General features: G+C 39.7%; 1 protein-coding gene across 1 annotated transcript in view; it reads left to right on the top strand.

Annotated features, from left to right (window-relative positions):
* The window catches only part of PHEX (phosphate regulating endopeptidase X-linked), a 196,474-nt gene that overhangs the window by 109,914 nt on the left and 59,681 nt on the right, over window positions 1-26,879 (top strand). The window contains exon 13 of the mRNA XM_084869560.1: window positions 22,072-22,149. Coding sequence (XP_084725686.1) covers window positions 22,072-22,149 — 78 coding nt within the window. The remainder of the gene's footprint in view (window positions 1-22,071; window positions 22,150-26,879) is intronic.

Genomic DNA, 26,879 nt, shown 5'->3' with positions numbered 1-26,879 from the left:
CACAAACTGTTTTCAACAATTTATAATCAGGGGCTTAATTAGTTCTTTCACCAGTGAGTAGTGCATATATTGATTTTTTATTGTCATGGGGGAGGAGAGAGGCTCCTTACTGAGTTTCAATACTAAGCAAATTTGCAGAAATATGGGTGAGAAGTTGATGTTAATTATCATTTGTAAGGGGCATGTCAGTGGATGTACATGTAATATATATATATTCTGGTTTTGAAAATTTCTGAAGTGTTCATTCTCAATGTTGATCATCAAGAATATAAATAAGTGTCTAATTAGTGTATGACCATGCCATACATTAAAAATAATGCTAATGTCAAGGAATAGAACTATTTTGAACAATGTGGAACAATGGAACTGGATTAAAAGATGAAACTTGGAGTAGTAAATATTTAAACATTTTATAGTATCCACAAGTAGTAATAGTGTAAATGTGGTGCTGTAAAAATGCTTAGTTTTTAAGTGTATATTAGGGATTATTTTGGGTCAAGGGACTGGTTGGTTGTAGGACTTCGAAAGCAATCGGGAAATGCCATGGTAGCCTCAGAGTAAAATTCCAGAGGCCCAAAGCCAACAGCTGCTTTTTAAAAATTATGGAGAATTATTATTAGTTTTTATATTTTATTGATTTTTTCACATAGAGGAAGAGAGAGGGATAGAGATATAGAAACATCGATGAGAGAGAATCATCGATCAGCTGCCTCTTGCACACCCCCCACTGGGGATGTGCCCGCAAACAAGGTACATGCCCTTGACGGGAATCGAACCTGGGACCTTTCAGTCTGCAGGCCGATGCTCTATCCACTGAGCCAAACAGGTTTCAGCGAATTATTATTACTTTTATTCTTGCCACGGGTGGGAGAGGTTTAAAGCCTGTCTTTATTATTTGTTTTTGGTCCAAATCCAAATGGAGTTTGTTACGAATTCACTTAAAATACATATTTAGCTGGGACCAGTTTGGCTCAGTGGATAGAGTGTCGGCCTGCGGACTGAAAGGTCCCAGGTTCGATTCCGGTCAAGGGCATGTACCTTGGTTGCGGGCACATCCCCAGTGGAAGGTGTGCAAGAGGCAGCTAATCGATGATTCTCTCTCATCGATGTTTCTGGCTCTCTGTCCTTCTCAATTCCTCTCTATATAAAATCAATAAAATATATTTTAAAAAATACATATTTAGTTGGTTTAATAAGGAGACTCAATTTTGATGTATTGATTTTTAAATTTCATAAGAGTCCATTAGGAATGCTTACATTCCCTTTGTATATTTTGTGATGCTCCTCCCTTTCAGCCCAAGATGCAACTAATAGCCATGACGTGTTTGCTCATCTGCTATCTCTGGATGCGTCTGCTGCTGTCAGTGGCTCCCTCCTTATCTGGCTGCTGGTCCTGCTCAGTTAGTTGTATGGGAATGTCAGTTCCATTAATAACCCGAGGGCCAGACAGGCAGATAGTGGAGAACAGGTGAAGAGAGAGAAATTGTATTTAACCCGGTCTTCTGAGTTGTCATTTCTAGACCCTAGGAGAGCTGGGAAAAGGCAGAGGGTGTGACAGCAAATCCTTTTCTGACAGAATCTCATTTATGAACCAGAGAAACAGCCCGATACCAACAGTAGGACGAGTGAAAGAAATTGGAAGAGAAGGTAAAGATTTGGGGTTGGAGGCAGTGCTAGGAAGAAACGACATGACCAGAGTATTCTGATAGAAGGGAGGCACTGACAATTTTACAAAACCAATTTCTGTGTGACTTTAACTATTATTCTTGGGGTTTCAAACAAAGAAAATTTCTTTAAAAAAAAGAATGTATGGAAGGATTAATTCCTCATAGTAGATTTTGGAGTTCTGTGCTGTTTTTGTTCTGCATCATTTGCCAGAGGGAAGAGAGCAGGCTTTAATTTTCTTCATGCCAGTACAATGACTCACTCACTGCAGTGGTTCTGTGCCTGAGTTCCCCGTTGCTGTGTCACAAACCACCCCAAAACTTGCTGGCTTAAAGCAACAGGCATTTTATTATTTCTCATGATTCTCTGAGTTGGCTGGGGCTCAACTAAATGGCTCTTTCACTGGTCTCACCTGGAGTCTCTCCTGCAGTTGCATTTAGATGGTGGCCATGGCTTAATGTCTTAGTAGCTTCTTCAGTCACGTGTCTGGTAGCTCATTGTTCCGGCTTCTTTCTCCAGCAGGGTACCGTGATACTCATCCGGGGACCTACGGGTTCCAAGAAGGAAGAAGTTGGCAGTCTTCCTAAGATCTGGGCTCAGAACTCCCATAATGCTCTGTGTGCTATATTCTCTTAGTAAGACCCAGAGACAAGGCGAGTCTATATTCAAGGGCAGGAGAATGACTCCATCTCTCTATGTGAGGACCAACATGAATACACAGTGAGGGTAGGCGTTATCGGCAGCCATCTTTGGAGAGTACTTACTAACTATGATCTCTATTTTGTGCCTCTCCCATTTGTGTTCAGTTTTGATTGTTTACATTAGATGATTTTGAAGTATTTTTACCCCATTGTTAACACCTGACCACTGGGTGCCTTTAACTTTTTCCCTCTTTTCCTATTTTACTGGTTAGGTGGTTTCTTATTATTGACTGAATTTTTCCCCTTAGCTCAAGACCAGTACTATATATAATATAGTAACACACAGAACTGAGTAAACCTAGTTATTATTGAACTATGATGGGGAAAGGTCTTAGCCTCAGGCTGCATAAGTGTAAGAAATTCCTATTGGGCTTTCGAGCCCAGAACTGGACTAAGCCACAAGGAACGCAAACCCATCTTAGCAGGCAAATGATTTATTTTTCAGTTTTACATTTGAGTTCCTTAGTAAATAAACTTGATGTTCAGTACAGACACCCCCTACGCTGATTGCCTGTATGTACTTCATCACCAAAGACTCCTGGCCTTGAAAGGACCATGCTTCACTCTGTGTCCTTGCCGAGCTGAAGTAAAGGGGGCAGCTGGGCTACTTTGGTACAGTCTGGTGTTCCCAGCACTGACACTCACTGTGCAGGCTAACAAGAGCTTCCCGGTGGGGGGTTGTAAGGATTAAACTAACGAGCCGAATGGGACTGACCCAGAGCAGGATAAAGTTGAGGAAAAGGCTGAGGTTGCATCCGTTAGGGCTGCAGAAGAGAGCCTTTGCTTGATACTGATGTTAAGTTATGAAACCAATCTGCCAGTTTATGAAATAGATTCCGCTGGTGGTTCTAGGCTTTTGGAAACGAAAGTTAAGGTTTGGCAAAGTGGTTTGTATAAATATGTAATAAATTGTCTTCCAACGAGGTCCTATAAGTTCTAAGTAATTTCTAATTTCCATTAAAATTATTCACAAAAAGGAACTCGTTAGAGAGAGCAGTTTTGAAATGAGAAAACGAGAGAATAGAAGAGGAGAGAATCTCTTCCCCTTCTTTTTCTCTCTCCCACTTCCCAAACCGGCGCTATTAACCATTGGCAACTTATATGAGTGTTCCTTCTCAACATCTAATGGGAATGAGAGCTGTGTGGGGTGCCACGTGACCTTTGAGGAGGAGCGGGAAACTTAGCAAACTTTAGTTCTGGATGCCCCTCAGACCCAGGCCATTAGTAGCTAAAAAACAACTCCTCGAAAGTGATCCCCAAAAAGCAGCCATGCCCTCCCCCCCCATTTTATTGAGAAGTAATTGACATATAGCACTGTATAAGTTTCTGGTATACAGTATAAAGGTTTGACTTATGTATATTATGAACTGATTACCACAATCAGTTTAGTTAGTATCATCATCTCATAGAGATTTTAAAAATGTAAAACAATGTTTTCGTTGTGATGAGAAGTCTTAGGATTTACTCTTTTTAACGACTTTCATATAAATCATACAGCAGTGTTAACTATAGTCATCATGTTGTATATTACATCCCTAGTTCTTATTTATCTTATAACTGGAAGTTTGTACCTTTTTCCCACTTTCCTCCAATTCCTCCTCTCCTCATTGCCTACCTCTGTAAACCCCAAACATGACAACTTTTTCTATGAGCTTGGGCTTTGAAAACAATTTAGATTCTCCTCATATTAGTGAGGTCATACTGTACTTGTCTTTGTCTGACTTATTTCCCTTAGCATAATGCCTTCAAGGTCCATCCATGTTTTGCTAATGGTAGGGTTTCCTCCTTTTTATGGCTGAATAATATTCATATGTGTATGTTAATCACAACTTCTTTATCCATTCCTCCAGTGATGGACACTTGGGTTTGTGCCATGTCTTGGCTGTTGTAAATACTGAAGCAATCAAGTTTGAGAAGCAGAGCCCTATTAGTACTGTTCAAATTGAGTGTATATACCTGTCTCCCAGGGACCTTATTACAATTACAGATTTTTAGCAAGTTTGGAGTGGAGTCTGGAGTGCATTTCTGACAAGCTCCCAGGAGAGGTTGATGCCCCTGGACCAGATTTTGAGAAGTGATAGTGTTCAGCAGGAGTTGGCAAACTGTTCATGCAAAGGGCCAGAGGGTAACTATTTGGGCTTTATAGACCACGTGATCTCTGTTGCAGCTGCTCAAAGGTACTAGTATAGCATGAGTGCAGCCATAGATGACATGTGAACAAACAGGTGTGGTGTGTGTCAATAAAACTTTATTTACAAATACTGGCAGCAGCTGGAATTTGGCCTGCAAGCCGTGGCTTGCCGACCTTGTCTAGAACTTTCTTAGCCTCAAGTTTTTGACTAACATCTTGCTGCTTTCCTCTTGTTGGGCTGGATCTTGAATAAGAATTAAGTGGTTTTGTACGAGTTTATTCAGTGGCTTTGTTGAGAGATGAATAATTGATGATGACATTTAAGCTGCTGTTTACAAACAGTCCACGTTGTCCCTTGGCTGTGGCTCATTGCTTTGCTTTGTGTATAGGTGGCCTTTTTGAGTTCCTCCTTTAGACTGCCTTTTAAAAGACAGATCAAAACAGAGCTAAGAATTGTTCCAAAACGTGGCCCATGGGCATCCCAGAATAAATAACCAGGGCTGCACTGTGGAGGCAGAGGGTGGCTTTGGGTTGCAGTTTCTTTATCTGTCTTCTTCCATTCACTTCTGGAGGTTAGTCTGTAGGGATGGAGGCTGGCACTCTGGCTGTCTGAGAGGTAGAGAGCAGCGAGGCACCTGGACACATGTGATCCACAGTGACATATGCCATGCCCAGAGTTATGGCTTTTATAGCAACAGAAAGTCACATGCTGCTGGTAATATATTCTTACAAGCAGATAATGCAGGACCAAATTTGACAATTTGGGGGGACCCAGATTTGGAACCAAGGACTCTCTACTCAGAAGGTCCATGTTTCATCTCATGGGCTTCTGGGGTAAGATTCAGAGGTTATTGGTCTGCTGCTTATGATATGTTACTGCACTTGTAACTCCAAAGCCAGTCACGGTTCAGCTTCAGGAAAGTTTTGAGTTGTGTTGGTTCAGAATGGAAACGGGCTCTCATTTGTCTTTGTGACAATGTGAAGGTCCCCAGGGAGAGATGCTGTTCCTCTTTTGGAACGGGAGGATGAAAGCCAACACTCCTTGGGCCAGGGATGCTCATCTGGACCCCATTTCTCAGGGTGTTTTTGCCAGTGGATCTCTTCCATGTGGTTGACAACCTTCTCTCCCTGGGGCCCAGTTCCCTTGGACCTTTCTCTTACTGATGAAATCTCATTTGGCTCATTAGACTGGTCTGAAAAATAGATGTTCTTATAGTTCCTGACCAGAAATACTTTCCTACCTTTCCTTTTCTGTTTTGACCTCCTCTCTTGGCCAAGTCTTGGTCTGTCAGCGGCTCGAAGTTAAAGTTCAGTATTACTGGTATCAAGAACCAAAAGCTCAGTGGTAAGGTTTTTAGGGCAGGATGGAGAATTTCTTAAAAGTATACATAAACTCAATCTGCAAGGGTGTTGGCATTCTTACAGCTGAAAATAGTATATGCCTTAGCATGTTGAATATGGTTACTGATACAGAGGTGGTCTATATGTTAAAATTTTAGTTCATTTGGATTTATAAAAATTAATAACACTTATTTAATATTATTCTTTAGCCGGCAAAATACAGGGCATTTTGGGAAAACATGGGCTTTTTGACATTAGATTAAAGCTAAACTAATCTGCGTTCAGAAACTGGGGAGAGTTATATCTCCTTTCTGAGCACCTCAGCTAGGAAATAGAAATTATCTGTACCCACTTGTGGAATTGAAGTAAATTTTAGATGTTATGAGGAAATACTTAATCCAGCACCTAGTCCATAGTAGGGGTTCAGTGAAGAGCATTGTCTTTGCTAATAAAAATGTTGTTTGTAGTGTAACTAATTCCACTTTGCTCTGCTCTTTGAAGATGACCTTTTCATAAGGAACTTCCTTTACCTTCCCATTGCAGACCACCCTGGCCTGTCCCTTCTGCATTCTTCTAGTAGGTTTTTTAAAGTTTTATTTTGCATCTTGTTCTCCTTATGTGACCACCTATCAATTTCTTGAAGACAGGAATGCAGTTTATTAAACTGTGTATCTCAACTCCTACCCAGAACACAACCAGTTTCACAGATGTACTGCTGAGTGAAAGAAGCCAAACATCAAAGAGAACATATTTTTTAAGTTTAAGAACAGGCAAAGCTAATCTATGGAGATAGAAGTCAGAATAGTGGTTATCACAGGGGTATTGACTGGCAGGGCACCCAGGGCAGCCTTCTGGGTACTATAAATGTTTTAAATCTGGTCTCAGAGCTACAAAGACAGCCATGTGTGTGTGTGTTTAAAAAACATCTTTGGTCTGCACACTTAATATTTGTATACTTTGTATATGTTATAATTCAGTAAAAAATTTAAAAGATGCTTTCCACTCTAGAGCTTGTTTGGCAATTGGTAGTCATTCAGTAAAAGGTCAAATATTGAACTGATGTTCTGATAAAGAAAGTGTGGTCAGTCTTAATCACCAGATGATTAAGGAAGATTAAAGGCCAAGTTTTATGGAAGTTGCAAATAGAATTTGGAAAAACACGGTGGGTGATAATCATAATTAGAATTCACACTGTTACTCATAACACTTTGAATCTTCACCTGACTGTTTCAGAAAATATGGTAAATTGGCACGTCAGGACTTGTTATTTGGGACCATGTGTGCAGGGGACATGTCAGGGAATGAAGGAGAAAGAGGGAGACATGCCCATCAAATTGGTGGAAAACCTAATTTGTTAATTGAGTCTCCATTCCCTTCACCTCCATCTTTTCTTCCTTCCCTTTATCCTTTTTATCAATTCTACTTTGAAATGAAATCTGCAACTCTAATAGTTGCTACTGACACACATGCAGCAGTCCTACCAGATGGTATTTGAATTTCAGGTATTCTATGAAAAATGAAAAGACCAGACACGTACACAAATAAGTGAAGGTTGAATTAATCTTTATAATTAAATGGAATATTACCCTGTTATGACTGATTTTAGCTTTCAAACTGGATTGCATGCTAATTTTTCAGTGAACTGTAATTGTATTAACGTGGCTTTTTAGATGACTCAAAGTACTTACAAATGGATTTTGCCAAATTACTGAGAGAAAAGTTATTGGAACTTTTAATCTAAGCAACTTTGAGATCTTGGGCTATATTTATATTGTGACTTACAGCAAAGCATTTTGCAGTTGTTGATTAATTCTTTGCTCCCATCATCCTGGAATTTAAGTGCCATTGGTCAGAAATTAAGTTGAACTAGAAATACCTGAGACACATTAAAAATTTTGTGAAAAAGAATGTTATGCTGTGTTTTCCCCCCATAAAGTGCTCTTAATGGCATAATAGTGGTGACTATTAGTGAAATCCCTAAGGCATATTGAGGAAGTGGAGGAACTCTCTTCTTATGAATGGATATTACAATGTCAGGGCTTCCCAGAAGTGGGTTCAGAAACCTGGCAAATTCCACAACCTAGAGCAAAGAGTGTCTCAAACATGAGCATGCATGAGAATCTCCTATAGCAGTTGTTCCTAACTCAGGGTGACATTGTATCCCAGGGGACATTTGGCAAGGTATGGAGATAGTTTTGGTCACAACTAGAAAATAGGAAGGAGAAATACTGGCATTTAGTAGATAGATTGATAACCCACAGTGCACAGAATAAACCCTGTAAATAAGAATTAAGTTGGCCCAAATGTCAGTAGTACTGAGTTGAGAAACCCTGCTTTATGGTAAGGTTGTTATAATGCTGATTCCTGGGTTGCAACCCAAAGACATTCTGACTTAGTAGGTCTGAGGTAGGTCCATGAATTTGAATTTTTAACAAGCTCCCAAGTAGTCCTGATGCTGCCAGTGTAAGCACAAAGCTTTAAGAATCCCTGGACTAGAGAACTCCAGGGTCAAAGGAACATGTAGTATGTATGGGCATTGGCCCTACAGTATCCTCCTCTGTTAGAAAAACTATGATAATTCAGAAAAGTTATCTCATTTGATCTCTCCCCCAGTTTTATGTGGATCGCAGTTTAAAAGTTTATTTATTTATTTATTTATTTTTTTTAGGCTAATAAAGAACTATTCAGCCCTGCCAGCTTGGCTCAGTGGTTGAGTGTCAACCTATGAACCAGGAGGTCAGGGTTTGGTTCCCAGTCAGGGCACATACCTGGGCTGTGGGCTTGATCCCCAGTGTGGGGTGTGCAGGAGGCAGCTGATCAGTGACTCTTATCATTGATGTTTCTATCTCTCCCCGCCTCTTCCTTCCTCTCTAAAATCAATAAAAATATATTAAAAAAAGAATTGTTCATGTCAGAGGTAAATATTTTATTTTTAAAAATCTTTATTGAATTTATTGGGTTGACATTGTCTTATATAGGTTTCAGGTGTACCATTCCATAATACATCATCTCTGTATTTTGTTGTGTATTCACCACCCCAAGTCAAGTCTCCTTCCATGACCATTTATCCACCTTTTACCCTCTTCTACATCCTCTGACCCCCCTTTCCCGCTGGTTATCACCATACTGTTGTCTGTGTCTATGAGTTCTTTTTTCTTTGCTTAGTCCCTTCACTTTTAAGAAAAATTTCTTTATCGATTACAGTGTTACATATGTGACCTTATTCCCACATTACTCCTTTACCCCCCTCATACCCTCACCCTCCTGTTGTCTGTGTCCATTGGTTAGTTAGGCTCATAAGCATGCATACAAGTCCTTTGGTTGATCTCTCCCCCTTACCCTCCCCCTCCCTTACTTCCCTCTGAGGTTTAATAGTCTGATCGATGTTTCTCTGTCTCTGAATCCATTTTTGTTCATCAGCTTATGTTGTTCATTATAGTCCCTTCACTTTTTAAATGCCTCTCCCTTTTGATAGCTGTCAGTCAGTTCTTTGTATCTCTGAGTCTGTTTCTCTCTCTTTTTTTTGTTAGTTTATTTTTTTCATTAGATTCCCCATATAAGTGAAATTGTATGGTATTTGCCTTTCTCAGAGGTAAATCTTAATGGATGACAATTCCCACTCAATTGAGCTGTTGATGAGAGAATGGGGGTATGCTTATTTTAGTTAATCTCCAGCTTGCCTCTTGTTTAAATAAGTAATTTAACAATTGGAGGAGGACTAAGGAGCTGATTAAACTTAACTGAGAAATGTTAAGTGTTAGGGACCAGATGCCGCTTATGCATTTCTAAGCCCTTTGACTCTTGACATTTGCAAATTATTTTAAATAATTTGTATACATTTTTCTTTACCCCCGTGCATTGATTTTTTTCCTGCATGGTATTGATTCCCATTTCTGGTTAATATTTTTATGTGGGCTCTGTTTTAAAATTCAGGTATTTACCTCAACAAAACTTGAAGCATTATTACAGTTTTATCATATTTTTATATCTTGTTGGAACTGTCCAAAAATATTAACCTTTTAGGGGTTAATATTAAAAAAATATGTTGACCTCATGTCACTCAATAGCAAACAACAACAACAACAACAAAACAACCAATCAGATTTTTAAAAATGGGCAGAGGCTCTGAATAAATATTTTTTCAAAGAAGACATGGATAGCCAACAGGCACATGAAAAGATGCTTAACATCACTAATCATCAGATAAATACAAATCAAAACCATAATGAGCTATCACCTCATACCTCTTAGAATGGTTATCATAAGAAAGACAAGCAATAATAAATGATCCAGCAATCCCACTTTTGGGTATTTATCCTAAGAAAATGAAAACACAAATTTAAAAAGATATATGATGGATTTCAGAGGAAACGTGGGGGTTGAGAAGAGATTAATAAAGAATTTATATGCATATATGCATAACTCATGGACAGACAATAGTGCTGTGAAGGCCTGGGGAGGGGATGGGAGCTGGATGGAGGGGATCAATGGGGGAGGGGGAGGGGACATCTGTAATAATTTCACCAGGAAATATAAACTTAAAAATTAGAGATATGCACCTCTATGTTCATTGTGGCATTTTTTACAATAGCCAAGTTATGGAAGCAACCTTAGTGTCCATTTATGGATGAATGGATAAATAAGATGTGGTATGTAGATACTACTCAGTCATAAAAAGTATGAAATCTTGCTATTTATGACAACATGGATGAAACGAGGTTATTATTCTAAGTGAAATAAATAAGGCAGAAACAAATATTGTATGATTTCACTCGTATGTGGAATATGAAAAGTAAACAAAAAAACAAAACAAAATTCAGATACAGAGAACAGATTTGTGGTGGCCAGAGGGGAGTTGGGTTACGAGGTGAACAAATGGGTGAATGTCAAGACGTACAAACTCCAGTTATAAAATAAATAAGTCATGGGGATGTAATGTTATGTACAGCATGGTGACTACAGTGAATATTCTATTATGTATTTGAAAATTTCTAAGAGAGTAAATGTTAAAAGTTCTCATCACAAGAAAAAAACATTTGCCGAAACCAGTTTGGCTCAGTGGATAGAGTGTCAACCTGTGGACTGAAAGGTCCCAGGTTTGATTCCTGTCAAGGGCATGTACCTTGGTTGCGGGCACATCCCCAGTAAGGGGTGTGCAGGAGGTAGCTGATTGATGTTTCTAACTCTCTATCCCTCTTCCTTCTTCTCTGTAAAAAAATGAATATAATATATTTAAAACAAAACAAAAAAAGAAAAAAGAAAAGAAAAACATTTGTAATTTTGTATGGTGATGGATGGTAACTAGACTTGTTGTAATCATTTAACAGTATATACAAATATTGAATCATTATGTTGTACATCTGAAACTAATACAATGTTATATGTCAGTTATACCTCAATAAAAATTAGACTTTGTCCCTTAGTTTTTCCTTGCCTTTTTTTACTATTCGTTTTGAAAATTTTTGGAACCTGTTATGTAGAAGAAGTGTTGGCAAACTTTTATCTGCAGAGAGTCAAATAATAAATATGTTAGGCTTTGCAGGCCCTATGCTCTCTGTTGCAACTACTTAATGTTGTGTCTGTAGCATGACAGTGGCCATAGACAATCCATCAGCAAATGAGCATGGCTGTTGTTGGAGAGGGAAATTACTGGAAGGTAAGGTTTGTTTAAGTGAGGGAGGCCTGTTCAGTTTTTCATCCTGGTGCTGATTTCTCCTTTCTGGAGATAGAAGTCCTGCTTTCTCCCTAGAATGGGAAGCCTCCTTTAAGGGGGACTTAGGACATAGAATTCTTTTGGAAGTCTCTGCTTTGGGGCAGATAAGGGTAGTTCAGAGAAGGCCTCTTGTTGCATTTGTTGGTTCTCAAATGCCTTCAGGTAAAAATAATTCTTACGCCACAGCGGTATATACTGGACTCCTTCACTGTGTTCCAGTAAAACTTTATTTAAAAAAACAGGTGGTGGGCTGGTTTTGACCTGCAGGTTGTAGTTTACTGACTCCTGATGATAGAGCCTGGTTTGTTGGACGGAGAAAGATATTATTTACTTTTACCCGTATACAAATTTAATTGTAATATAGGATTGTTCTGCCTTGTGGGCATATGTCTATCTTGGCTGTGTCTGAACATACAAATTTAACTAATTGAGACTTAGGATACTCATTTGAGCAGGTCTGGTAGCTATTGTATTTGCAAAAACGTTGTGAGCAATTTACTACATGTAACTGAAAATAATAAAAAGGTATTAATTTTTTTTAAAAAGATGATATGATCTGGCCACTCTCCTATTCAGTTTTAAAGGTGATATATAAGAGTTGTCTCTCTATATATATTTTAAATATATTTTTATTGATTTTTTACAGAGAGGAAGAGAGAGGGATAGAGAGTTAGAAACATCAATGAGAGAGAATCATCGATCAGCTGCCTCTTGCACACCCCCTACTGGGGATGTGCCCACAACCTTGACCGGAATCGAACCTGGGACCTTTCAATCTGCAGGCCGAAGCTCTATCCACTGAGCCAAATCGGTTTTGGCAGAGTTGTCTCCCTCTCTCTCTCTCTCTCTCTCTCTCTCTCTCTCTCTATATATATATATATATATATATATATATGTATATATATATATATATATATATATATATATATATATAATTTTTAAAAAATATTTTATTGATTTTTTACAGAGAGGAAGGGAGAGGGATAGAGAGTTAGAAACATCAATGAGAGAGAGACATCGATCAGCCACCTCCTGCACACCCCCTACTGGGGACGTGCCCGCAACCAAGGTACATGCCCTTGACTGGAATCGAACCTGGGATCTGTCAGTCCACAGGCTGATGCTCTATCCACTGAGCCAAACCGGTTTCGGCAGAGTTGTCTATATTTTTAAGGTAATATTGTCCCATCTTCAGGAGGATGTGTTATTTTCTGGATTAATCATAGGAAGGTTTGGGGTTCTTAATTCTATTGCTACGCCCTGTTCCATTTATTTACCAAGAAAACATAAATATTGATTGCTTTCTTTAACTCTGCTGGATACAGTACCCACCCAAGTGAGAGGACCATCACAAAGACACTAGGGAAATGTTTAGTGTCATTGTGGCTCAATTATGACTTACCTAGGCCTGAATAATTTCCTTTTTCAGGCTGGAAAACCTGCCCACCTCCAAGAAACATGGAGCTGGTGTTTTCAAGAGAGGATGGGTGGATGGAGCTGGCTTATAATTTGGAACATGCCTCCCTAGAATGTTGTTCATATTGGAGAGAAATGGGGATTGTCTGCTGCACTGAGATGGTCCTCAGGCAGGGTTAAGGATGGGAGACCCAAAATCGGTGCATTTCTGTCTTCCAGTGCTTGTAAAATCAAAACTGTGACTTGTGCTTATAAAGCTCTCCGATTCATGGGGATGCTTACCTGGCCTCCACCCCAGCATGGTGCATGAGCCTGTGAACCACACCCAAAAGCAATTTGCAGAATTAAAGTTTTTGAAGATTCATAATACATCAGTGCCATTGTTATCGAGACGATAAAATTAGATTTGTTGGATAACTGCATTGTTATTATTTGTGGGATCCAGATAGCCTCGAAGGATATTAAAGCCTGTTGCTCAGGCTCATTTTCATCAATGCCATTAGCTCTGCTTAGGATAGTATCTCCAGCCAATCATTTGTTTGGCGTTATGGAAACAGCCGTTGTTTTGAAGGATAGCATAATTTATGTACACTCTGCAGAACTTCTGAGTGCTCAAAGCTCAGAATTTTGATTTATGTTTATTAATTATTACAGAACTTATCAGAGAACGAGGCCTTGGTGTGGTTAAGCCTGACTGAAACTTTCAAAGCCATTGCAAACTTAAGAATGTTGTGCTATAAATTGTTTATCAAAGGGCAGTTGATCATCAGTTGTTCCATGTTTTCTTATGTTGGTTAATTTAATAAAAAAGAAAAATATGCGGAGACTTAATTGTGTAGAGAAAAAACACACAAAGCTATTTAATTAAGTGATTAAAGAGAAGGCCTTGATGTAATACATGTGAGGCATTTGAAATTTACCTGACTCTCCTACATAGACAAGTCAGTGGGGGTTAAAATGAAGGAGCTTTCTGTCTTGCCCTTTGCCGATCAGCTTAATACTACTGGTAAATGGCTTTGAAAATTCTGAAGTAAAGCAGTCAGCTTAACCAATCTTTGAATCAGTTTGGTCATCCGTGTAACACTTGTATGCTGTTTCAGAGATCACAGCCAAATAAAGCAGAATTACGCTTGGTTCTGTTCTTTCCCCCAATACTATCAAGTGGTAGTATACTTTGTGGAAACATCGGGGGGGGGGGGGGATCCTTGAGTTTAAATCATATTGTGTTTTAAATTTTCAATGTTTTTCGGAGTTCAATTGTGATATTTTCTCTCTCAAAATAATAATCTTCACTTTATGAACTCTGTTATTTCCACAGAAGTTAATTCTAATTTTTAAAGCTGTAGCTCTAAGATTTTAGGGCAAGTCATAAACTAAGCAATTAAGATTTGTTGCATATATATGTAAGTACTAGCAAAGACCAAAACAAAAAATGTAGCTAAGCCACAGACGCACAAACCCACATGTGCATGCACACACAAACACATACATACACACACTTAATAGTGTTCAATTTGGAAAGCATTGTTGAGCACTTACTATGTCCTCCCTGTATATTCCTGGCAATTTTTGAGCTGCTGTCCTAGTGCTGGAGCTCAGATGGAGTGAGTCCAAGTAAGTATGTGCATAGGCCTTTAAGAGGATTGCCTAGGGCTCCAGCTGCCCTCCCTCTCAGCCACAGTCCCCGCTGGTTTTTACAGACAAAAACTATGGGGAGTTCTCTTCTGGGCACCGGAAACACAGGCTAGGCGGCCTGGGATCCCTCGCTTCTCAGGGACGACCTCTATATATGGGGGTGGGGCCTGCATTACCGCCCCCTCCTACAAGTCTGCTTTCATTCTCTTATTGTAGGACTTCCATTCAGCCTGTTGTCTGGTGGTTATGAATGATGGTTGTTCTGTAGTTTAGTTCTAAGTTTGATGTGATTGTGGAAGAATACAAATTTACCTACTCTACCATCTTGACTGGAAGCCTATAAATTAAGTTTTATTGGGACATAGTTACAGCCATTTATGTACATGGGATCTACAGCTGCTTTCCCAGTTACTACAGCAGAGTTAAGAGGTTGTGATAGAGCCCAGCCAGTGTGGGTCAGTAGTTGAGCATTGACCCATGAACAGAAGGCCACAGTTCGATTCCTGGTCAAGACACATGCCCAGGTTTTGGGCTCAATCCCCAGTAGGGGTATGTAGGAGGCAGCTGATCCATGCTTCTCTCTCATCTTTTATATTTCTATCTCTCTTTCCCTCTCCCTTCCTCTCTCCAAAATCAATAAAAATATATTTCAAAAAAAGTTGTGATAGAGATCATCTGGTCTGCAAAACTGAGATTATTTACTGTCTGGCCCTTTATAGAAAAAGTTTGTTCATCCCTGATCTAGATAATTCAACTTCTTCTTTTCCAATTCCTTTATCATCCAAATGTCTCTTTCAAACTCTCCATTGCACTGTGTAGGTATTAGAAGTAAGCTTTCCACATTTTACAAATGAGGAAACTGAGGACCAGAAAGGTTCAGAAAGTTAAGGTACTACTGATTCTTTGTAGTCATGATAATGTCTGGTAGTCATAGAATGTTTTTCCTCAGTTCCGTTATACAAATACAGGGAGGCCATGGATCATTTATGCATTATGTTCTTTGAGACTGAGGAGAGTCCTGAGCCCAGACTGCATTATCAGTATTTGTCAATTGATTGAAAAAGCGATGTTAAAAATATAGTTTTATATCTAAGTCCATTTCCTATTTTGTTGGCAATCTTAAGTATATATATATTTTTAAAAATTGGTATTACCAAGATTTTAATGGAAACTTTAAAAAGAAATAAGGCATCATCCTTGTAAAAACTGTTCTCTCCTTTAATATAAGCAATCTTATCTTTTTTTAAATGAATTTTACTATTATAGTACTATTATATATTTTTTAAAAATATATTTTATTGATTTTTTACAGAGAGGAAGGGAGAGAGATAGAGAGCTAGAAACGTCAATGACAGAGAAACATCGACCAGCTGCCTCTTGCATACCCCCTACCGGGGATGTGCCCGCAACCAACGTACATGCCCCTGACCGGAATCGAATCTGGGACCTGTCAGTCCGCAGACCGACGCTCTACCACTGAGCCAAACCGGTTTCAGCAACAATCTTATCTTTTTAAGAGGATCTTCTCACTTTATCAGGGAGATTGAACATGGATGCTATCTTTTAATTAAACACTTTTTATATATTTTGGCTCTTGATGATTTATTATAATCATGGAGAAATGCTGAAATAAAGGAAGATATTTTTTGGTATTCCAAATCTACTACCTTCCAATAATGTTAAGGAACTGTGTCCTTTGTAGGGTTATGACATTAAATTAACACACACACACACACACACTATAAATAAATTACAAATATAGTTTTGGTTATCATCACAACTAGATTTCAATGGATTTGAAACCTTGCTTTTATTTTAAAGAAAGTTCCCTAGGTTCTTACAAAGTCTTTCTCTCTTTCTCCCCATTTTTCTCCTATGGTAAGGTCAGTTAACATGGAAATATGTCATGATGTGAGCAGCATTGAATGATGTTGTTGGTCATATTTTAGACTATAACTTTTCATATTTTCTTTTTTTTAAAATATATTTTTATTGATTTTTTACAGAGAGGAAGGGAGAGAGATAGAGAGCTAGAAACGTCAATGACATAGAAACATCGACCAGCTGCCTCTTGCACACCTCCCACCGGGGATGTGCCCGCAACCAACATACATGCCCCTGACCGGAATCGAATCTGGGACCTTTCAGTCCGCAGACCGACGCTCTACCACTGAGCCAAACCGGTTTTGGCGACTTTTCATAATTTCTGATGCGATAGGTGACATTGATCAGAATAGGGTTATCAACTAAATTAATAATTATATGAGTCAATATATATTGAGCATTGATCACTTGCTATGTGCCTGCCACTGTGTTCCATGTGAGGAACACAATGGTGATTATGTGGAACAGGCCATTGGCTTCATTTGAGTAGTATGAGAAGGACGGCTCTCTTAGTTATAAAAATCTCCCACATAATTGGATTTATCCCTTTGGTTAACGAACCATTCTTAAATACAGATATTTCTTCAGGGTTAATGATTCCTATTAGTCACTCACATTTTATTTTAAATTAGTTTGAGGACCCAATGACAGCTGATGGATAAGCTGCCTTGCAGGAATAACATTTTTGATGGTTGAAGAGGGAAAGAGAGATGAATTTGGAGCACAGTGTATTGCCAAGGAAAGGCCAGTTTGGGTATGATGGGAGAGCAAGTGTTGTGATACCCAGGGCCTGCTAGCTAGGTGTTGAGAGGAATGGATGCAGGAAAGAGAAAAGGGGAAGGCAAAATTAAGATGGTCAATAGTAAAGGCAACTGTTGATCTTTTCTAGAATCATCCTTCATAGTGTTTCTTGTATCCATTTTCTGAGGTGTGCAAATAGGGTCCCTCAAAAGAATCCTCGGAATTTTTTGGGATGTGAGTAGCCTGGGTTATCTGCCTCATGCATAGAGTCTAGCTTTGCTCCAGAAATTTTCACCGTGGGTATATTTGTCTCCCCATTGATCTCAGAGTAGCTTCAACAGCCCTCTTTCTCATCATTTTGTGTGGCCCCCTGAAACTGGGCCTATGACCAAAGAGAGTGACATGTCCACAGGGGAGTTCAGGTATTCAATTAAGGTTGTGATGTGGTCTGAGCTCCTCCCCAAGACCCTCCAAACAGGCACCCAACAATTAGTCTAAACCCTTGGAAGAAGTCATTTTTCTACTTCCCTGTGTAGTATAAAGGCACTATTTATTCATCATGTCATCTGGACCACGGCATAAAAAGTGCTTTACGTATGCCATCCTGAATCACTGCAGAAGACCTTATGAAGTAGGTACTGGTTTTTCCCCTTCAAACTATATCTGATGAATGGGAGGGTGTTTTAGGATTACATCCAACTACAGCTAATAGAAAACATGTCATGCAGTGCCTTAAATAAGGGGTTTATTTTCCTCCTGTCTTGGAGGGGGCAAAAGGCATCTCAGGCCTGATATGGTGGGATTCAGATACCATTAATGCTTCTTTCCAGCATCTCTAGCCTGTAGATTTCTCATGGTTATTGCCTGTGGTTACAACTGCTCCACCCTTAGCATTGCATCAGCATTACAGAGAGGAAGAAGAGGAAAGGCTAAAACAGTGGCTTTCACTTGGGTGTGATTTTGTCCCTAAGAGATATTTGGCGACACCTGGAGATATTTTTGGTTGTCACAACCTTGGTGTGTGTGTGTGTGTGTGTGTGTGTGTGTGTGTGTTGCTACTAGAATCTAGTGAGTAGAAGCCAAAGATGCTGCTAAATCTACAGTGCACAGGACAGTGCTCACAACAAGAATTATCTGGCCTGAAATGTCAGTAGTGCTAAGGCAGAGAAACTGGCATAAAGGCAGAAAGCATATGCCAGGCGAGTCTATCCTGTTTGAAAATGAATTTGTGAAAGTGGACCAAAGACTTTCTTGTATATCATTGGCCAGAATCTCATCCCACAGCCAACTCTAACTGCAAAGGAAGCTGGGCAATGCATCTATTTTTTTTTGTTGGGTTCATTATTCCCCCCGATTAGAATTTGGGTAAGATAGTAAGGGAAGGAAAGGAGAATGGATATTGGGTAGATAATAGGCAGTTGTTATGAGCACACTCTTTCCAGAGGCTTGTGTGAATAAGGGATACATGCACTGGTTAAGGAAAACTGGAATTTTTTATCAACCACAAGTAGGCTAGGAAATATTTTTTTGCAGGACATAATACACATCTGCTATCTATTAATGCCACTATTCTCTCAGTATTTGCAGTGGGACTTGCCTTTGCTTCTTGTTTATGTAGCATGTGAGACAATTGATTTCAGGTCTGCCTCACTAATACTTTACCCTTCAACAAGTCATTAAACTGTTGGTGCTTCATTGCCTTTATTCTGGAAAAAAAATTAAAAGGTGATGTATTCACTATTTGCCTTAAAGTGTATATCAGTTAGAGTTTATTCAGGAATAGAGATGCCCTTCTAAGTATATGAAGCAGGAAGATATATAATATGGGGAAACATGGGCTTATGCAGCCACTGGGAAGGCTGGGGAGTGAAGAGCAGTCTACCAATGATCTCTGCTGCCCTAACACAAAAGGGGTCTTCTCAGGAGAATGCCTGGAAGCTTCTGACAAAGTGTTGGATTTGCTGTCTGCAGATGTCTTTGTACCTGTCCAGCTACCAACAGTGACTGCTAGTGCTTCTAATGGGCAGAGACTAACCTGGAACCGCGCCCATGGAATTTTGGGAGATGTAGTTCCGAAGCTTCTCATGGAAGAATGGAGAATGGGGTGGGATGGGATATGTGGAATTGACAGCAGACTGTCTGGCAGAAGGAGCATTTAAGTTTGAATAAAGACATTCATTTGGCACATATTTGGAAGAAGAGAACTCTGTTCAGATTTTGGCAATGTTGCTACTAATATTATTACCTTATTCAACCTCTGTGTCCTTGGAAGATGAATAGGAACCATTTCTCTGCTCTGGCTCTGTTCAAGTTATGGTGTTGCTAAAAGAAAAGAAAAAAAAGATTCAATGACCTGCATAGCTGGTGCAGAAGATAATATATTCCGTGTCACTTTATAATGCAGTGGGGGGTCTCAGAGCATGAGGTTTGCAAAACAATGCATAATTCACCAGTGTGCTGTGGAAAGACCAGTGTTCCGAAAACAATGGTGGATGACTCAGCTTGAACATGTCTTTATTTTGGGGAAAACTGTCTGGAGCTCTTTATTTGTAGGTATGCATGCGCCTTGGGGTGAGCTGATAAAATACAATGAGGTATTATATACAATGAGGAAAGTAATGAAACAATCTTGGAACATGGTCACCTATAGACAGTGCCGTATTGTTTGGTGTTGAGGAGAGAGTTGTAATCTCTACTTAACTGGTATCTGGGTCACATCAGGCTTTCAGTGTAACTCACAGGGCTTTGAAGACAGAGTTTGACCTATGCTATATTTGCGTCTCTGGAACAGCAAATTCCATTATAACTGTGTCCTAGGGCACTTTTAAAATCCTTTCTGAGTCCTGAGTTTCAGGTGTCTGCTGCTATTTAACATTTGAATTATCTCCAAGAAGATAAGGAAAATGTACCATCTTAATTCTATTTATATTTTGAGTGAGGCAAATTGAAAGGGAGTGAAGGAAAAAACTCATTACCAAGAGCAGTGTGTAAAGGTTACTGATTTCGCTTTGCTGGAAAAATACTCAATGTTTTTGGGTTTGCCTGGGGTCTTATCTTGGCAAAGCCAGAGGCAAAGCTGGTGATGAGGATTTTTGTGCAAGTGATTTTTGATTTATTCAGCAGGTGCTCTCAAGAGCAAGCAGCAAGGGAATGAGTGAAGCTAGACAGGGAAGGGTGAGAGATGGGCAAGGCCAAATTTCAGGGGAAATCTCAGACAGACTGATCCTTGGGGGAACTCCGGAGCACCAGTTATACCTTGAAGTTTGTCTTGAACTGCAACGGAGCTGCTGGGCTCTCATGCTCCCGCAGTCAGCCAGTCAGTCACTAGCTGAGGACTGCTGGTATGGGGATGTGTTTGGAGACAGATAAACTCCCAGGGACCTTCACGCTCTCAGGGGCTGGCCATTAGAAAGGAAAAAGAGCCCAGCTGGCATGGCTCAGTGGCTGAGTGTCCACCTGTGAACCAGGAGGTCGTGGTTTGATTCCCAGTCAGGGCACATGCCCCGGATGCGGGCTCAATCCCCAGTGTGGGGCGTGCAGAAAGCAGCTGATCATTGATTCTCTCTCATCATTGATGCTCCTAGCTCTCTCTTCCTCTCCCTTCCTCTCTGAAATCAATAATAAAAAATATATTTTGGAAAAAGAATATAGATGTTGAGGAGGGGATGTACACAAGTGATTAAAGGGATCCCGGTAGACTTGGAGAAAGCCCCAATAATGTACTTACTCTTTGAATAAACTGCTCTTTTGTCTTTATGAAACCCAGAATCTGAGGAGAGGAGAGAGAAAAATGTTCACTTGCAAATGCAAGGGTTGTAAAACCTTTTCTATAAAGGGCCAGGTAGTATTATTTGAGGCTTTGTGGGCCACGGAGTTTCTGTTCCAACTAGTCAACAACATCACTACAGTGCAACACCAGTCATAGATTACATGTAAATGAGTGGGCATGGCAGTGTCACAATAAAACTTTATTTATAAAAGCAGGTGTGAGGGAGGGAGGAATAGATTTGGCCTAGGAGCCATAGTTTGCCTGTTCCTCTTGTGGAGGTTCATTGTATGTGCCTAAGGTGATTGATTTATCCATCCTGTATATGCTGCAAAACACAGGGAATAATTAGGATGGCTGTCAAAAGGATGGTTATAATGCATCCTAAATGAGGCTGGACCCCCTACCTCCAGTCTTTCACCATTCAGAATTTTGCACGGATAATCTTGCTGAAGTGTGGCTTCTCTCATTTCACTCCTGCTAAAAATATTTAGTCCTCTGTTATCTGTAAAATAAAATCTAGACTCTTGAGCATAGCGTTCGGGAATCCCTGTGATCTAGTTCCAGCTGGTTATTCTGAACTGTTCTCTGCTTCCCGCCCATGTGCTTCCTGGTCCAAGTATAGCAGCTACTCACCATCTCTCCCACATGCCCTTTGTTTCCATCTCCCTGACTTTGCCCCCGCTGCTTCCGCTCCTGGAGTGCCCTTCTGCTCGGCTCTGCAATTTGAAATCCCAACCATTCTATTAAGAGTCAGTTTGGCCCCTGCTCCATTAAGCATTCTCCCCATGTGGAAGAAATCTCTACTCTGGACTTTGATAACAATAGTGTCTATTTTTATTAAAACCTTTATTTTATTTATGTTATACATACAGCTATTTGCTACATTCACTATAGTTTCTTTTTTAGTGCTTTAGGGCAGTGACTAACAATTTTTTTGTGTCCTTCACAGTGGGTTGCATATGGTATGTATTCTGTGAATGTAGTTTTCAGGTGAAGGTTGCATGCCTACGTTCTGTGATTATTAATGGTTTAAGTGCTGAAACGCTGACATACATTTTCTTTTTTCTTTCTATAGGCAAGAGCTGTTTTGTCAAAAGTTGGCTATCCCGAGTTTATAATGAATGATACTTATGTTAATGAAGACCTCAAAGCAGTAAGTGCTAAATTTACTGTATTTTTTTTCCCCTCTGGCAAGTTTTACTGGCCTCATGCCTTTCAGCTAACCCAGGTCCAAGCAATTAAACCTGGTGGTGCCAGAGAGCACCAACTTTTTATTCATTCGTTGGCTAGAAATGAGCCTTAATATTCAGGCATATCACAAGATTTAGAACAGCTTCAAAATAAGGAAGTGTCAGAAAGAATGTATAGCTGAGTATGTACCATAAAGCAAAAATGCTTGGATTTGGCCTAATTTAATCATAAAGGAAAGAATGAAACAAATTGAGTATTTTGCAATCAGTGGGTATGTTCTTATGGTGAATGTATGATATTCGTTGTTAATCTTTATGGGCTTCATTCATATTAAATGATGAATAATAAATCTGCCAGTTAGGTGTTAACTTCATTAAACTTTGTGAGTGTTTTTGAAAATTAAGTGAGTATACATATGACTATAATTTCTTGTGACTTGGACTGTATATTTTCAGTAGTTAGTGATGTAGGAATACTAATAATTCTTTTTTATTCCAATATTTTGGGACATGTATTTTCCAATAGATGTATTCACTACACGTATTTCTAATCACAACCACTGTTATTTCCTTTTCTTTAAATACTTCTGATAAAGAATTGTGATTCCTTACAAAACTCCTATTTGAACCATTCACTGGATTTTCTTTTAAAGTACTTTTTTTGGGGGGGAATTGTTTAAATAACTGGTTCTGAGGTATAGCTCTTTCCTGAAATTGAGGTTTGACAAGTTGTGTATCTGAAAGCAATTCCAACTTTGTATATGAATGTCAGAATTCTGCAAGATTATTCATAAGTGAGAGAAGGCTTTAATTAGAGTTTTTCCATTGGGCCTTAAGATATGCCTTTCCAAGTATTGATCTAGTAGCCATGGAGGAAGATAATTATGCTTCACAGTATCCCAAAGTTCAGACACCTATCTTATTCTACATTGTTTTGATGCTGAAAAAGCTCGCAGTTATTATGATAATTAAAAATACTAATGCACTTGACACATTCGTGTACGTTATCTTTTAAGCATCATAGTGATCCTCTGAAGTACATGGTGCTTAGCCCCATTTCGCTGGAAAGGAAGTAGAGACTCAAAGGAGTTAAATGATTTCCTCAGTCCACACAGAGCAGTGGTCGGCAAATTGCGGCTCGTGAGCCACATACAGCTCTTTGGCCCCTTGAGTGTGGCTCTTCCACAGAATACCACATGCCAGCGTGCACGTACAGTGCGATTGAAACCTCGTGGCTCATGCGCAGAAGTCGGTTTTTGGCTCTCAAAAGAAATTTCAATCGTTGCACTGTTGATATTTGGCTCTGTTGAGTTTGCCGACCACTGGCACAGAGTATCAGAGCCAGGACTGAAATCTGGGCCTAGGAAGCTCTGCCTGTAATCTGAAAGGGGGTTCTGCAGGGCCCTTGTCAGGGGGCCATGCTGGAGGGACAGAGGGGTGGGTTTGAAGAATTGGTGGGAGCTGCTCACTGGTTAGAAGGGCGGAGAGAAGAAGGAAGGTCATCTTGTCCAATTGTAACAGCGCAGGCTTTAGAGTGGTTCTGCCTCTTCCACTTACTAGTTTGGTTTTGTATAGCTTGCATAACTTCATTTAGCTTCCTTTGGTTATGTGGATCTTGGAGATGATAATAACCAAGTCTTAGTATTTCTGGGATTATTAAGGGAGACTAAATAAATGTAAAAGCACCTACCATAATGACTGCACATAAGTAGGCTCCCTATGAATGGTAGCTGTTACTTTGTGGGTTAGTATGAGAACTGTTTGCTGCTAAGAAGAACATCACCAGGGCACAAAGTACCTTTGCAGGAGAACCTGTACAATTACATGCGATCGGCAAATATTCCGAGTCAAGGGGACAGATAAGAAGGTTTGAGAGGCAGTTTGGTGATGGTGAAGTGGTCTACCGTTTCATAGCTATGTGCACTAGGATCTCTGTGCGTAGGTTTCCTCATGTCAACAACCTATATAATAAAGAGCTAATATGCTAGTTAGACCAGAAGGTGGACAGACCTTCCAAATGACCAGTGGGTGGGGGCAGAGCCATGAGACAGCCAGGACCGCAAGGCAGAGGGGGCTGCGAAGGCCTACTCTTGCACAAATTTCGTGCATCTGGCCTCTAGTGGAGATGATAATAATCCCTCCCTTATAAAGCTGCTATGGGGATCAGATAAGTTAACATATTTCAAGTATTGAGAACTGATCCTGGTGCACAATAAGCACAATATAAAAGTGAATTATGACATCTTCAGCTTGCACTTATGATAGTACATTATTTTTGTTTGGAAAAGTCATTGTGAATTAACTCATCTAGTATCCAGGTATCCCAATTAATTGAAAAGGCTGTACAAATGGAACAGTCTCAAGCTTTAATCAAATAAGGTAGTATTTAGGGCTCACTCACACTATTCAGTTGACCATATTTCGTTGGCAGTGTGCTGCTATTTAAAGTCAGCGTGCCACATGTTTTGACTCACGGAATATGGTACCTTTTGTCAAAAGAAACCAGATGCTGAACAGGATGCATTGTTGGGCATTTTCCCTCATTTCTTCAAGGTCTGAACAAAAGCCATTAGAAACCAAGATTTTTAAGCACTTTTGCAAAGAAATGGTTTTTGTGTAGCTCATTGCCGAGGCAGACACATTTGCCCGGCTGGCATGGCTCAGTGGTTGAGCATCAACCTATGAACCAGGAGGTTACAGTTCGATGCCCGAGTTGTGGGCTTAGCCCCCTAGTGGGGGGGTTCAGGATGCAGCCGATCAATGAGTCCCTCTCATCATTAATGTTTCTATCTTTCTCTCCCTCTCCCTTCCTCTATGAAATCAATAAAAACATTTTTAATAAGCAGACACAATTACACCCAAGAGTTTATAACACTTTGAAAACCAGACAGTGAAAAAATTCAAATATATGAAAATAAAATACATTTGTGTTTGGAAACTGATAGAGAATACGAATAGAATGCAACTTGAAAAAAAAAAAAAAGAAAATAGGTAAAGGATGCTTGCTTGATGTGATAGCAATAGTGTCACTGATGTTAATAGCAAAAGGACTAAAGTATTGCAGGTACACAATGCGACTGTATTTTCAGTTTGGAAAAATATGTAGATAAGAACTACTATAGGGCCTATAAGAAATGTCTGGTTATACAAGCTCTGAGCAAGAGAGATGCTTTTAGAAATGAAAAACAGCTTAGTTTATTTGACACAAGTGAAGATATGATTTACCAGGTACAAACATAAAAGGAAAGAGGATAGACATTGGGTAATGGATTATATGAAGGTCAAGGAGAAAGGCTCAAAACTGAAATTGGGCCTGCGCTGAGATAAGAGCAAATGAATAAGAACTTAGAGGCAAATGTAAAGAATTAGAGAAAATTTGTCCCCCTCCCCCCAACCTTTGAGGAAGAGAAGATAAATTGATACACCCATTTGTTTCTGAATAATAACCTTTTTGTAGTCTTTGAGAAGAGCAAGAATGAAGGAAATGTCCTCTATGTGAACCCCCAGTACCATACAGGAAAGCCTACTAGTTAGCCAAAAAAGGTAGGTGTTAGTACATTTTCAAATTAGCCTTACTAACTGGTCCTTTGTTGCTCCTTGGTGGAAATAGACTCAAGACTGGTATGATAGCGACCTTGGAAAGATTATGGTATCATCAAAAGCCCAGACCACACTAGGTATTTCAAAGAGAGGAGATTTCATACAGGAGATAGTTGGGAAGGCAAAAATCAGGAAGGTGAAGTAGACCAGAGATAATAACTTCAGGAAGCTACTACCACCCCTGTATCTAGGGGCACAAAAGGGAGGAAGTGATGGTACCATCATTTAGGAGAAAGGGAGAAGGAACTGCCATTTTAGCTGGATCTGTGAGGAGGAGATGAAGATTCGTCTACAGTCAATGTTAGAAAAAGAAAGAGGAGAGAAAGGATGAAAGAGATCAAACACAGAATTCTTTCTCCTCCTGCCACCTGCTGATGTCCCCCAGTCCCTCCTATCAGCAGGGAGCTAACTGGCAATGGAGCCTGGGAAACATAGTTTTCAGATGCCCAGCCTCAGCATTCTAGAACAGAGTAAAATGGTGGGCATGTATCCGAGAGACAATAAGTAAGAAATCGGCACCATTAGGCACTTGACTCATTCTAGTGAAAGCTAGCAGAGAATTGTAGTAGGGACTAAAGTCAGAATCACAGCTGACATCCATTTACTTAGGAGAATTGGACATGGGTAACTTAAAAAATACGTTTTTCTATTGATTTTTAGAGAGAGAGGAAGGGAGAGGGAGAGAAACACAGATGTGAGAGCAAAATATCAATCAAATGCTTCCTACATGCCCCTTATCAGGGATGTGCCCACAACGGGAATTGAACCGGTAACTTTTGGTGTATTGTTCAGGATAATGCCAACCAACTGAGACATCTCAGTCAGGGCTGGATATGGGTAAATTTTCAGAAAAGATCAATGTTTCTGGTGAATGATACAAACACATATACGAACATAAGCATACATATAGAGATGTATAGGTATTTTGTGAACCCACATAATATTCTCTAGAGTGGGTCTTGGTCTGCTATGGCCAGTGGAGCACTCATATATATGTGGTGTGTGTGTAAAAATGTACAAATATTTATATGTGTTCTGTGTTTTATGTGTGTATAAACGACGGAGAGTGCTACTGCCACTATGCAAGAGTGAG

The sequence above is a fragment of the Pipistrellus hanaki genome (genome assembly GCF_964339955.1).
Source record: "Pipistrellus hanaki genome assembly, chromosome: X".
In the NCBI taxonomy this organism is placed as follows: domain Eukaryota; kingdom Metazoa; phylum Chordata; class Mammalia; order Chiroptera; family Vespertilionidae; genus Pipistrellus; species Pipistrellus hanaki.
The sequence above is the reverse complement of the archived record's forward strand: the minus strand, read 5'-3'. Positions and strand labels throughout refer to the sequence as shown.